The following is a 13,060-nucleotide window of genomic DNA, read 5'->3' on the forward strand; positions in this document are numbered from 1 at the left end:
GAAACCTTAATTCAGCCGGGATTAATTGAAGATTTCCTAAAGAAAACCTTAATTCAGCCAGGCTGAATTGAAGATTTTCTATGGAAACCTTAAATCAACCAGGCTGAATTGACGATTTCCTAAGAAAACTTAGTTCAGCCAGGCTGAATTGAAGATTTCCTATGGAAACATTAATTCAGCCAGGCTGAATTGAAGATTTCCTATGAAAAACTTATTTCAGCAAGGCTGAATTAAGGTTTCCAATGGAAATCTTCAATTCAGCCGGGATTAATTGAAGATTTCCTAAAGAAAACCTTAATTCAGCCAGGCTGAATTGAAGATTTTCTATGGAAACCTTAAATCAGCCAGGCTGAATTGAAGATTTCCTTTGGAAACCTTAATTCAGCAGTGATGATTAGAAGATTTCCTTTAGAGAACCTTAACTTTATTTCAAAATACTACATAGCTACAAAATAAAACTAACTACATTTCTTTTTTTCCAATAACAACAAAATTTATTTAATGTTTACCTTAAATTTAACTGTTATTCCCCAAATATCGCCACAAATGTTTCCGGATCTTCGACTTGACCGAATCTTTGCAATAACTTATATTTCACCTGATCATTGCTGCACAATGTCAGCGTTTGATAGAAATCAAATTTCGATGGCCGTTTCTTTTCACTTTCCGGCATCAGATCATCCAAATCGATGACAACATCATTGCGGTTACCCCAAAAATCGATATAGGCCAACTTCATCTTATCATTGTTGTCATTTATGTAGATGATCCCCACCAGGTTTTTCGTCAGCAAACTACAAATGGACAAGGTCATCCAGGAGGTGAGACCCACGGCGCCGACTAATGTGGCCGTTGATGCTGGCAGCTGTGATGCCTGTTCCAGGGCAAAGGCAACGGGTATGCTGATGGCATTAAAAACACCATAGGGAATTTTAACACGATTGAAAGCGGAGGCCAAGCGGATCAATGGTAAACGATATATGGTACGCCATTCATCTGCATCCGCATTGTTCGCATTGTTGGTGGTTTGTTGTTGCTGCCTCTGTCTTGTTGTTGTAGCAGTACTAACCGGCCGGACTATTTCATTTGTTGACTTCAGATATGGTGGCATTTTATTCAATTTTATAACAGAAGTCTTTGTTGCAACGCCTCCCCACGTTCTACACAATCCTCTTAAGGCCGACAGAATGGACATCTGAAATATTTCCAGTTATGTATTTTTTGTTCTATTTTAAGAAATGAATTTCCATTCTTACCTTTGCGCTTTTTTATTTTTGTTGTGCAATTGAAAAACATATGGTCGTCAATCATATGGTTCATGGATCATATGGTGGGTGGAGGGAAAAACAATTCACGGTTGCATTTTAAAAGAATAAATTCATACTACAATAATTACAACTCTGCATCGCCGTTAAATTTAAAAGTTATTTTTAAAACTTCGTTCTTAATTCTTTCACATAGGAAATCTCCAATTCAGCCTGGCTGAATAAGGTTTCCCATGGGAATTTTTCAATTCAGAATGGCTGAATTAAGGTTTCTATAGGAAATCTTCAATTGAGCTCAGTTGCATAAGGTATCCTATAGGAAATCATCAATTCTGCCCAGCTGAATTAGGTTTCCCAGGGGAAAACTTCACTTCAGCCGGGCTGATCATCAATTCAGCCCGGCTGAATTAAGGTTTCTATAGGAAATTTTCAATTCAGATCATCTGAATAATGTTTCCTATAGGAAATCTTCAATTCAGATCATCTGAATAAGGTTTTCTATAGGAAATCTTCAATTCTGCCCAGCTGAATTAGGTTTCCCATGGGAAATCTTCAATTCAGCTCAGCTTAATAAGGTTTCCATAGGAAATATTCAATTCCGCCCAGCTGAATTAGGTTTCCCATAGGAAATCTTCTATTCAGAGTAGCTGAATATGTTATTTAATATGCTTTTAATTATTTTTTTAGTTTTCAAAAAACATTTGTCATTTATTTCCATTTAAAATAACTAAAAATAAATATTAAGCTTCAGAATTTAAATATCAGCTATTTATCTCAGATAAATAAATAAATAAGTTAACAAATTGTCTAATTACAACAATAGTAAAACAAAACAAAATCTCATGAGCATAACAATTTTAAAATCAAGACAACCTCTTCTTGATGGATCTCCCTCCTTCTCCTATTCCTCCTTTTTCTTGTCCGCCACTTCGTCAGCACCCAGCAAGACCTTACGGACAGCTTGCATTCGGAATAGTGGCACCGATAATATGGCACCCACACACGCACCAATCCAATAGACAATAATGTGTTCCAAGTTGGTGTGGCCACGGCAACCCCATTTCAGAGCGGTGGCCAGGACCGGATTGAAGTAACCGCCGGAGAAGTTGAAAGCTGAAAACATGGCATAATTAAAAGCATAAACTGTATTTGAGAAAATCTCAAGTGTTCCAGACGGGCAAGAGTTTATACAGTGAGTGGGTTGGAAGGAAAGTTTGGTTTGCGTGTGACGTACCTGCCACCACCAGGCTGGTGCCGATAAACGAATCAATGATGCTGCAGAATTTGGGACCCTTTTCGCTCAAGGTTTTGGACGCCAGGCGGCATAACAAGGTGGCCAGGCCTTCAATGGCAGCACCCAAGTAAGGATTCACCTTTAAAAAGGCAAAAAAAAAAATATAATAAATAATTCCGCATACGATCCCGACTAACTCACCTGTAAATCAGCATTGCATTCCTCAAATGCCCTACCCTCATGGGTTTCCGCAAATTCGAACCACCAAAACACCTGGACAATGCGATAAACACAACAACCGCCCATCAACTCAGCCCAGGTGCGTAGTGCAACATCTTTCAAAGATGTCTTACCCTCCAACATATCCTCCATGTGGGTATAGGGGCAAGCGGAGGCATCGCCCCACACCTTGCCCCACCATACCGTCAAGAGAAAGAGGAATACAGCATAGGCCGCCACACCAAAGTTATCGGCAACTAAAAATTGGGAATATTGAGAGGTTAATAAATATTCGGAAGAGATCGCAGCGAATCGAAACAAACTTACCAATTATCAGCTCGAAACAGCAGGCACACAATTCTGCCGATGCGATGGCTTCATTTACCAAAACCGGTACAATGCCCTGGTCTTTGAAAAACTTGGCGGCCAAACGGCGGGCAATTTGTGCTGCAATACAGCAACCGACCATAAAGGCGGTGCTGACACCCAATGCGGTCATTGACATCTTGAGAATGTCTTTTGACTAGAATTAACTTAACTAGGGAATAACGAAACACCTAACGAATTTGGTTCAGTTGAATAAGAGATTTCCATTGGAAATACTCAATTCAGCCTGGCTGAATAAGGTTTCCAATGGGAAATGTTCAATTCAGCCTGGCTGAATAAGGTTTCCAATGTGAAATCTTCAATTCAGTCCGGCTGAATAAGGTTTCCCATGGGAAATTTTCAATTCAGCCCGGCTGAATTAAGGTTTCCATACATTTTTTGTGTGAAAACTTCAATTCAGCTTGGCTGAATATGCGTATTTATCGTAAATCATTAAACTTTGCCCCATATTTGCTCGGCTTATTGAAGCAATTAACAGTTTTGGTTAACAATACAAACAAATGTTATGTTAAATATTTTATTAAAAATGTTCAATTCAGGCATGATCGGTTATCACATGGTAGCTTAGTCTTCAGGTCTTAAATTATTAACAACACACAAACAAAACTATCAAAACAAACTAAATTGTTATTGTTTTCATATGCTCTTCTATTCTCTCTTCTGGGCATGGGAGAGATTTTCTCCCGCGAGTAGCCAAAAATTGTCCCCCGCCAATATTAAAAGGAAATCTCAAACAAAAACACGACAAAAATAAAAAAAAAATTCAAACAAGAATAATTTTTTTTCACAGATCCAAATGCAGCTAAAAATAGTGATTTTCTTTTTTGGTTCCTTGTTCTACGATCATGAATTTCCTTTTTTATAATATTTGTTCTCCAAATTTTCACTTCGAGAATTTTTACGCAATTCATTTAAATTTTTTTAATTTCAATTTTTAATTTTTTTTAATATTTTAATTACTTTTTACTTTTTAAAAGCAAAATTGAATACAAATTGTTTTTGAAATATTTTTTGGGATTTTTTTTAATTCTGCAAAGGCGGTTATAACGCGCCTGGCACCGTAGCGCGGAACACCTTGTGTTCGTTTGAAGATACGCGTAACAACTGCTCAGCATTTGCTTGGCCATCTCAATATTTTGCCCCCACGTACCAGAGATTTTTGGGTTTGTGTTTTGAAAATGTGCGGATTTTTATGTAAATTGAAAATTGGATGTGCCAAAAGAGCAGATAATTGAATCAATTTTCTCACACTCTCCCTCTCTCGGGCAGTTTGTCTCTTTTCTGATATTTTTGTTTGGGGATCTCATTTGAGTTTTCTAATATTTATTCTAATGAATACAATTTATGCTAGACCAATGGACAAACAGTCAGCCAGACAATCAGTCATTTCGGCTAAAGATGACGTAGTTGTTGGTTTTTCGCCAAATGACAACGACAACAACAACAGACAGTAACAGCTTACATATGTGAATCGCGTGCGTTAGAAATATTATAATTAATATCTACTAAGACGAGGGTTGTATGAAAAATCGGTGAAGATTTCGTGTGAGAAGTCTTGTACAGCCCGACTGAATTAAAGATTTCCTATGGAAACCTTAATTCAGCCAGGCTGAATTGAAGATTTCCTATGGAAACCTTAATTCAGCCAGGCTGAATTGAAGATTTCCTATGGAAACCTTATTCAGCCAGGCTGAATTGAAGATTTCCTATGGAAACCTTAATTCAGCCAGGCTGAATTGAAGATTTCCTATGGAAACCTTAATTCAGCCAGGCTGAATTGAAGATTTCCTATGGAAACCTTAATTCAGCCAGGCTGAATTGAAGATTTCCTATGGAAACCTTAATTCAGCCAGGCTGAATTGAAGATTTCCTATGGAAACCTTAATTCAGCCAGGCTGAATTGAAGATTTCCTATGGAAACCTTAATTCAGCCAGGCTGAATTGAAGATTTCCTATGGAAACCTTAATTCAGCCAGGCTGAATTGAAGATTTCCTATGGAAACCTTAATTCAGCCAGGCTGAATTGAAGATTTCCTATGGAAACCTTAATTCAGCCAGGCTGAATTGAAGATTTCCTATGGAAACCTTAATTCAGCCAGGCTGAATTGAAGATTTCCTATGGAAACCTTAATTCAGCCAGGCTGAATTGAAGATTTCCTATGGAAACCTTAATTCAGCCAGGCTGAATTGAAGATTTCCTATGGAAACCTTAATTCAGCCAGGCTGAATTGAAGATTTCCTAAGGAAACCTTAATTCAGCCAGGCTGAATTGAAGATTTCCTATGGAAACCTTAATTCAGCCAGGCTGAATTGAATTGTTGAATTGAAGATTTCCTATGGAAACCTTAATTCAACCAGTCTGAATTGAAGATTTCCTATGGAAACATTAATTCAGCCAGGCTGAATTGAAGATTTCCTATGAAAACTTAAACCTTAATTCATTCAGCCTGGCTGAATTGAAGATTTCCTATGGAAACCTTAATTCAGCCAGGCTGAATTGAAGATTTCCTATGGAAACCTTAATTCAGCCAGGCTGAATTGAAGATTTCCTATGGAAACCTTAATTCAGCCAGGCTGAATTGAAGATTTCCTATGGAAACCTTAATTCAGCCAGGCTGAATTGAAGATTTCCTATGGAAACCTTAATTCAGCCAGGCTGAATTGAAGATTTCCTATGGAAACCTTAATTCAACCAGGCTGAATTGAAGATTTCCTATGGAAACCTTAATTCAGTCCGGCTGAATTGAAGATTTCCCATGGAAACCTTAATTCAGCCAGGCTGAATTGAAGATTTCCTATGGAAACCTTAATTCAACCAGTCTGAATTGAAGATTTCCTATGGAAACATTAATTCAGCCAGGCTGAATTGAAGATTTCCTATGAAAACTTAAACCTTAATTCAGCCAGGTTTTTTATTGAAATCTTACGAAAAAAGTTTCTTATTATACAAATTAATTTTATTTCTCAAGAATTTTAGTATAATTATTTCAAAAATTTATTTTTTTTTCATATAAGTCCATATTTCTTATATAAACATAAAAAACAACAATAACATTGTTCATATTAACGTATATATACAGTAAAAATTTCTTAAGCGAACTTAAATTAAAAAATACTTTTTTTTTAATTTCAAAACCCAAAAAACATAACCTTAAAAAATAATTAAAAAAAATACTTTTAAATAGTTCTTCTTCTTATTTTTGTTTTCGTTTTCTTTTCCGCGATATAAATAAATTTACAACATTTTCGGAAACCTTTTCGAAACGATATTCCGAAGTGCCCAGAGTGACATGTTTCGTGCTGTCACTGGTATTGTGTGTTGAAATGGAAGTTGAGGATGTGGTGGCGTTGGTGGTGATGGAGTTGTTTGTGGTATCACTGGAACAGGTGGTATTTTCTTTATTGGAATTTGTTGTTGTAGTCTCATCCAGGGTCAGATCTGTTTTCGATTCGAAATTCGAAATTTGTTTTTGATTTGTTGTTGTGGTGGTGCTTTGGAAATCTTCACCACTTGTTGGTTCATGTTGTGGTGAATTAAACATGTCCTGCATGGTTGAGTCGATTTCCTTAAAACGATCATCATGTAGCAATGATGGTGTCAAATTATTTGGATTTGGTTCATGGAGTTCATCCATGACTTGGCTATTGAATATTGGATGGGTATTGAGCATGGACAAACATGGTTTTTCAATAGGGGGTTCTTTGGATGAAGAAGAATTATGTATATCATTTGCGGGCTGATCCTGTTGATACGAAGAGCTGAGTACCTTTACAACACGCCGTTTCTTTGCTAGGCATTTTTTCTTTGCCGGTGGCGGGGTAATTATCTCCACATTTTGTATGACCGGTTTTATGGGTAAGATGTGTACGGCGATATTATCCGCCGCTTCATCACCACTGGAATCCACAATGCGGCGATGTAGATTTAAATGTTTTTTCGTGGAGCTAATAATTTCATTGTTGAGAATCTCTTTATAGGTATCAGTGCTGTGGCCATGGGGTTCTACATACAAAGATTTACTGCGTGCTCTTAACGGTAGCCTATCCTTCTCGAATTCTACCTGTGATTTTTCTTTCGTGCTACTAGGAACCGCCATATTACTTTGTTCCTTTTCTGTGAAGGTTGTTATCTCCTGGCCATCCTCATATGTTGAAGTTTCCTTTTGGCCCTCCGTATGCATCGATTTTCTTCGTTTCTTTGCGGCTTGCTGGTTGGTCTGTTCTTTCATTTCCCTTTGGGCAATTATCCATTGACTAAGCGATAGATCCGATGATGATGCGCTATCATGAAATTGAGACAAGGCCATCGATTGATGTTGATTTTTATCAGCCTGATTGGCGTCTCCACAATTTTCATTTAACTCTTTTCGATCCACAAACATTGATTTTCTACGACCTCTCTTTTTGGGTTGTTTAACCGATTCGCTGTCTTCTTTAGTTGCAGATTTCTCGAGATGACTTCTTTCGATTTTCTTAGGTTGTTTATTGGTTACATCTGTGTCTTCTTTAATTCCTCCTTTCTCGAGGCTCGCAGCTTTCCTAGGTTTACCACCCATGACTTTGGAAGATTTTAAAATTTCAGTGGTTTCAATTTCTTCTTGGGGTCTTGAGGTTTCTTCCATCCTTGATTTTGCACATCCCTCCTCAGATTTCTTGCCTTGGCTGTCTAGAGAGGGTTCTTGCAAAGCGTTTTCATTCGTATTTCCCAGAGAATTCGTCGGATTCTCAAATTGTTCTTTCGAAGCGTCCGAATCATGTACATCTCTTGGGTTACCCTTCTCAAGATAGATCGATTTGCGTCTAGTAGATTTGATCGGTTTAGCAGTTTCGTCTTTGGAAGATTCGGAATCAGTGGCATCGATGTACATAGATTTACGTCGGGATTTTGTAGGATTCTTAAGAGATTTATTGTCCAGGGATTCTGTATCCATATCCAGTGACTTCTCACATTCCTTTACTTTCTCATGTTGATCTTTCGAAGTGTTTGATTCGGGTCCACTAATTGCCTTCTCCTCCCCCTGCTGCTGCTCAATGTAGACTGATTTACGTCTGGATTTTATAGATTTCTTTTCCGACTTTTTGTCCCCAAGGGATGACTCAACCGATTCCAATGGCTTCTCACTTTGGGACCTAAAATCTCCTCCTAGTTTATTAGACTGATTTTTCGAAGAGTTTGAATCAGATCCACTAAATGTCTTCTCCTCCTTCTGCTCAATGTAGACTGATTTACGTCTGGATTTTATAGATTTCTTCTCCGGTTTATTGTCCTCGGGAGATGGCCCAACCATTTCCAATGGCTTCTCACTATGCGACTCTCCTCCCTGTTTATTAGACTGATCTTTTAAAGAGTTTGATTCGGGTCCACTAATTGCGTTCTCCTCCTGCTGCTCAATGTAGACTGATTTACGTCTGGATTTTATAGGTTTCTTTTCCGGTTTATTACCCTCAAGGGATGACCCAACCAAATCCAATTGCATCTCACTTTGGGTCCTAGATTCTCCTTCTCCTAGTTCAGCAGACTTATCTTTCGAAGAGTTTAACCCACCAGCAATTGTATTATCCTCCCGCTCAACAAAAACTGATTTAATCCTTGATTTTTTAGATTTCTTTTCAGATTTTTCGACCTGATATTCCAGAGGTTCCTTGCTCTTTTCTATCATTTCCAAAGGCTTTTCAATTTGATCTCTTGCGGAATTGCTTTCTGTCAATTTGTCAAGCTGATCTTTTGAAGAGTTTGATTCGGCAACACCATCACCACTACTCGTATTATCCTCCCGCCGCTCAATGTAGATTGATTTTCGTCTGGATTTCTTTTCCGATTTTTTTCGTTGGGATTTCAATTTAGATTCCTCATCACCATCCAGGACTGGACCTAGGATTGTCTTGTCTTTCACAATTTCCATATTTTGACTGCGAACTTCCTCTTCCCCGTCATTTCGAATCTTAAAATCATTTGCTTCGGCAAACATAGACTTACGTCTGATTTTTAATGATTTCTTTAGGGGAAGATTATCATCATTGGACGCATTCATGATGGTTTTATTTACTTCCTCCAAGGAACTCTTATCTTCAAATGGTATGGGGGAAGAGGTATCGAATTCCTTGGCCTCCACAAACATGGACTTACGTCTTGGTTTTATAGGTTTCTTGAGCGATTTTTTAGACAACATTTTGTTGTCATCCATTTCCCAAGGCCTAGGACTTTGATTTATCGATAACAATTTTACATTGATGTCATCTTGATCGCGAGTCAACGAATTTGTAGCTTCCATTACGTTATACATAGATTTCCGTCTGGAGTTCGATGGTTCCGTAGAGCTTTTATTTGTGTTATCCTCCAGAGAACTTTTCTCCCGAGAATTTTTATCAGACCCTTCGCCGCCCAAATAATTATTTTGGCAACTCAAAGACCTCTCTTCTATTTCGGCGTACATAGATTTCCTTCTGGATTTGAGTGCTTTCGAAGGCTTCTCAATTTCCAGACAACTTTTATTTGTCCCTCCTTGCATATTTTCATCTTTGTTATTATACCCTGAGGTGTTGTTCGAAGCTTCGTTTACTTCGGCATACATAGATTTCCGTCGAGATTTTATTGATTTCAAAGATTTCTCAAACTCACGAGAATTTTTATTAGACCCATCGCCGTCATAATTATCATTTGGGGTACTCAAAGACCTCTCTCCTACATCGGCGTACATAGATTTTCTTCTCGATTTTGTGGGCTTTCCAAGCGGGGCGGCAGAGGAACTATCTTCCATTTCAGAATTCCTTGAAGATTTATTTTCCAAATTTTCTCGATATTCTTTAGATGACCTGTGCGGACTTTCCATGGGGTCATAATCATTATTTGGGGTACTCAAAGACCTCTCTTCAACATTGGCATACATAGATTTCCTTTTCGATTTTGTGGGCTTTCCAAGCGGGGTCGCAGAGGAACTATCTTCTATTTCAGAATTTCTTGAAGATTTTTTTTCCGAATTTTCTCGATTTCCTTTAGATGACCTGTGCGGACTTACCATGGGCTTGTCATTGAAGTTATGCTGATGTTGATTCCAGGTCTTTGGTATGGCATCATTATTTAAAATATTCTGCAGGGTTGCCAAATAACTTTGCATTTTATTGGCTTTGATGGAGGCAGGAGATTCATTGTTGTTGTTACCTTCACCACCATCCTCCTTGCCGCCAGATACATTTTGTGATGGCCTTTTAATTTTGGGTATTTTATACGATTTCATAAAAGATGTGAAGGAATCGGCAGCAGGCATAGTTTGGGTACCTTTCGGTAGGGATGATGGAGATTTTATAACTCTTGAATGTGGAGTAGAAAGAGTGGATTTTGTAATGTTGTTTGTTGTTAATTCGGAAGTAAGGGAGCTGCTCGGTGTTCGAAGTTCATGATTTTCCACTTCGTGGATGGATTTATTTCCTCGATTTGTTGTTATCTCTTCGATTTGTTTTATGGTCTGCGAAATATCAGAGATTTTAGAGGCAGCTTGATGAATAAAGCTACTCACATTGTAATTCTTTGGGGGTAATGAGGATCGTACAGGAGATGTCGTACTTTTTTTAGTAGAAGAAGAAGCTGGACTAAGAGATTTCGTCGGTATGTTTGCTGGGGTTGTGGAGGCAGGGTTTTCCAACTTCGAAATCGTTACATTATTTGTTGTGGCGGTTGTAATCTCTTGGATTTTCTTAAGGGTATCAGAAATATCGGAAATTTTCGAAGAAGCTTCAGCTATAAAACTATTAACTTTATCCTGAGTTTCGGCATATAGTTTAGATGCTGGCTGGCGATTGGAGTTGCTGCTGCGAATGAGTGAAATGTTCGGATTGATATTTTCTCCTTTGATATTTGGTGATTTCGATTTCATACTTGTGTTCGAAGTTTCCAAACTTGAAGTAGTAGGGGTGGATTCTTTGACACTTGGACTTTTACATTTCCCACTTGTATTTTGAGATTTCACAGCTCCTGCTGGAGAAAGAGGAGTGTCAGAGGTGGCTTTTATGGAAGTTGGAGATTTCACAGCTCCTGCTGGAGAATGAGGAGTGACAGAGGTGGCTTTTATGGAAGTTGGACTTTTATATATCCCACTTAGATCTATGGTTTCGTAGTGTTGTAATGGGGCACTTGAGGTGGTAGAGGTGGCTTTTATGGAAGTTGGACTCTTATATATCTCACATAGATCAATGTTTTCGAAGTGATGCAATGGGTCACTTGAGGTGTTGAAGGTTGCTCTTGAGGTTGAATCTTTTATGTCATTTGTGGAAGCTTCGATATTTTCTCCTTCTTCTTCTTTTGCCCTATTTTCCAATACCAATTTTTCTTGCATACTGCTCGATAGAATATCTCCCAAGGTACTGGGAGAATCTTCAGCATCTACTCGAAGTTTGGCATTTTTAATTTTCATTTTCCTTTGTCTTCCAATAGCCACTTTCCGGTTTTTCATAATCCGGCCACATTTTGTTTTCGATGACAGGCAAAGAGAGAGTTTTTTCTTTTTAATCATGGCCACTTTAAGTAGGGCGCGATCCATTAGTTTCTCAGCACTACGGACACGTATGGGTGATGAAATGAGGGCTTTGCTTTTTTCACTTTTCCCTTGGTTACGAGATTTTAGGATTTTTCCAACAAATTCAGGGTTAGGGGATTTTGGGGACAGGAGCGATTTCGCTTCAGTGTTGTCATTTGTTTTGGAATCCAGGGCATTATTGTCAGTGTTGTCATTCATTTTGCATTCTTCGTCATTTTTGGGGACCTCTTTTTGGCAGGTGTTCATTTTTGATTTTTCCTCCTTTTGGCAGCTGTTAATTTTAGATTTTTCTAAATCACCGTCTTCCTCCTCTTCTTCTTCTTCATCCATTATTTGCAATTTTTTCTCCTCAGCATCCAGGGTATTCTTGCCATTCGTATTGTTGCCATTCGATTTAGATTCTTCGGTCTTTTTGAGGACATCTTTTTGGGATCTGTTAATTTTAGATTTTTCTAAATCATCGTCTTCTTCATCTTCTCCATCCATTATTTGCAATTTTTTCTCCTCATCCGAACTATCCGCAGCATCACTGTCATCTACAATTTCGATGTTGTTGGTTTCTTTATTCGCCTCCTTCAATAATTCCCAATGTAATTTTTTCGTTATTAAATTACATCCAGATGTCGTGGGTGGTGTGGTGGCTGTTGTTGTTTTTGTAGCATCCTTTAAATTATCCATTGTACACAAAACACTGACCGCGGGTAGAATATATTCTTTCGATTTCATGGAAATGGGTGGTTTCGCATTTGAGGTTTCTTGCAGTAGCAGATTCTTGGTGAAGATACCACTGAAATTTGATGGTGTCGGGCAACTGGTGGATATTGATGGCAGGATAGTGGGAGTATTGTAACATTCGCTGAGGCTCAATGATTTTAAGTTAATAGTAGAGTTACTAGATGTGCTAGTTAAGATTCTTGGCTCCTTTTTGCTGGGAGAGGAGCCGGATATTTTACGAATCTTCAAATCCGCTGTTGAAGGCATTTTGGAATTTCTCAAATCCCCTGTAGAAGGCACTTTGTCACCATCATCATCATCTATTGGGATTTCTCCTTGTTGGCGAATTGGCAGCTTAAAATCAGTCTTTTGCTGTTGCCCGCTTGCCTTTGTATCCTTTGGAAAGTTTCGGATTTTTGGAGATTTTGAGGATACGATTTCTCCTTTTTCCTTTTCTGCCTCATGGGAAGATTTTAGATAGTCCTTTTCATTGATTGTTCTGGGAATGGATGATATGTTGTGGTGCTCTACGGACTTTACAATGATGTGTTCTTCTAACGCCTCGCTAACTTGGCAAACACTTCCATCCTGGCAAATGCTAGTCCTTCGAGAACTTGTTGTTGCATTATCTTTAATATCTTTGACCTTTGAACTTTCACTGACCACAGTTTCTCTGGATTTGATATCAGACACTTTCTCCTTTGAATTTC

General features: G+C 38.2%; 3 protein-coding genes across 3 annotated transcripts in view; 1 reads left to right on the top strand and 2 right to left on the bottom strand.

Moving 5' to 3' along the window:
- LOC133333528 (organic cation transporter protein) overlaps window positions 1–13,060 on the top strand; it is a 102,991-nt gene that overhangs the window by 4,556 nt on the left and 85,375 nt on the right. The window lies entirely within an intron of this gene.
- Window positions 524–1,111, bottom strand: LOC133333481 (transmembrane protein 186). The gene has a single exon (XM_061541799.1). The coding sequence runs from the start codon at window positions 1,109–1,111 to the stop codon at window positions 524–526; it is 588 nt and encodes a 195-aa protein (XP_061397783.1).
- Window positions 2,167–3,232, bottom strand: LOC133333469 (aquaporin-11). Its single transcript, XM_061541786.1, has 4 exons — window positions 3,046–3,232; window positions 2,701–2,975; window positions 2,500–2,638; window positions 2,167–2,378 (listed from the first exon to the last, which is right to left on the bottom strand). Exons 1-4 carry the CDS (start codon window positions 3,221–3,223, stop codon window positions 2,167–2,169), a joined length of 804 nt encoding a protein of 267 aa, XP_061397770.1. The 5' UTR covers window positions 3,224–3,232.

This window comes from Musca vetustissima, unplaced genomic scaffold (assembly GCF_032173495.1).
Source record: "Musca vetustissima isolate MV318-11 ecotype Yass unplaced genomic scaffold, APGP_CSIRO_Mvet_v1 utg20336, whole genome shotgun sequence".
Classification (NCBI taxonomy): Eukaryota; Metazoa; Arthropoda; class Insecta; order Diptera; family Muscidae; genus Musca; species Musca vetustissima.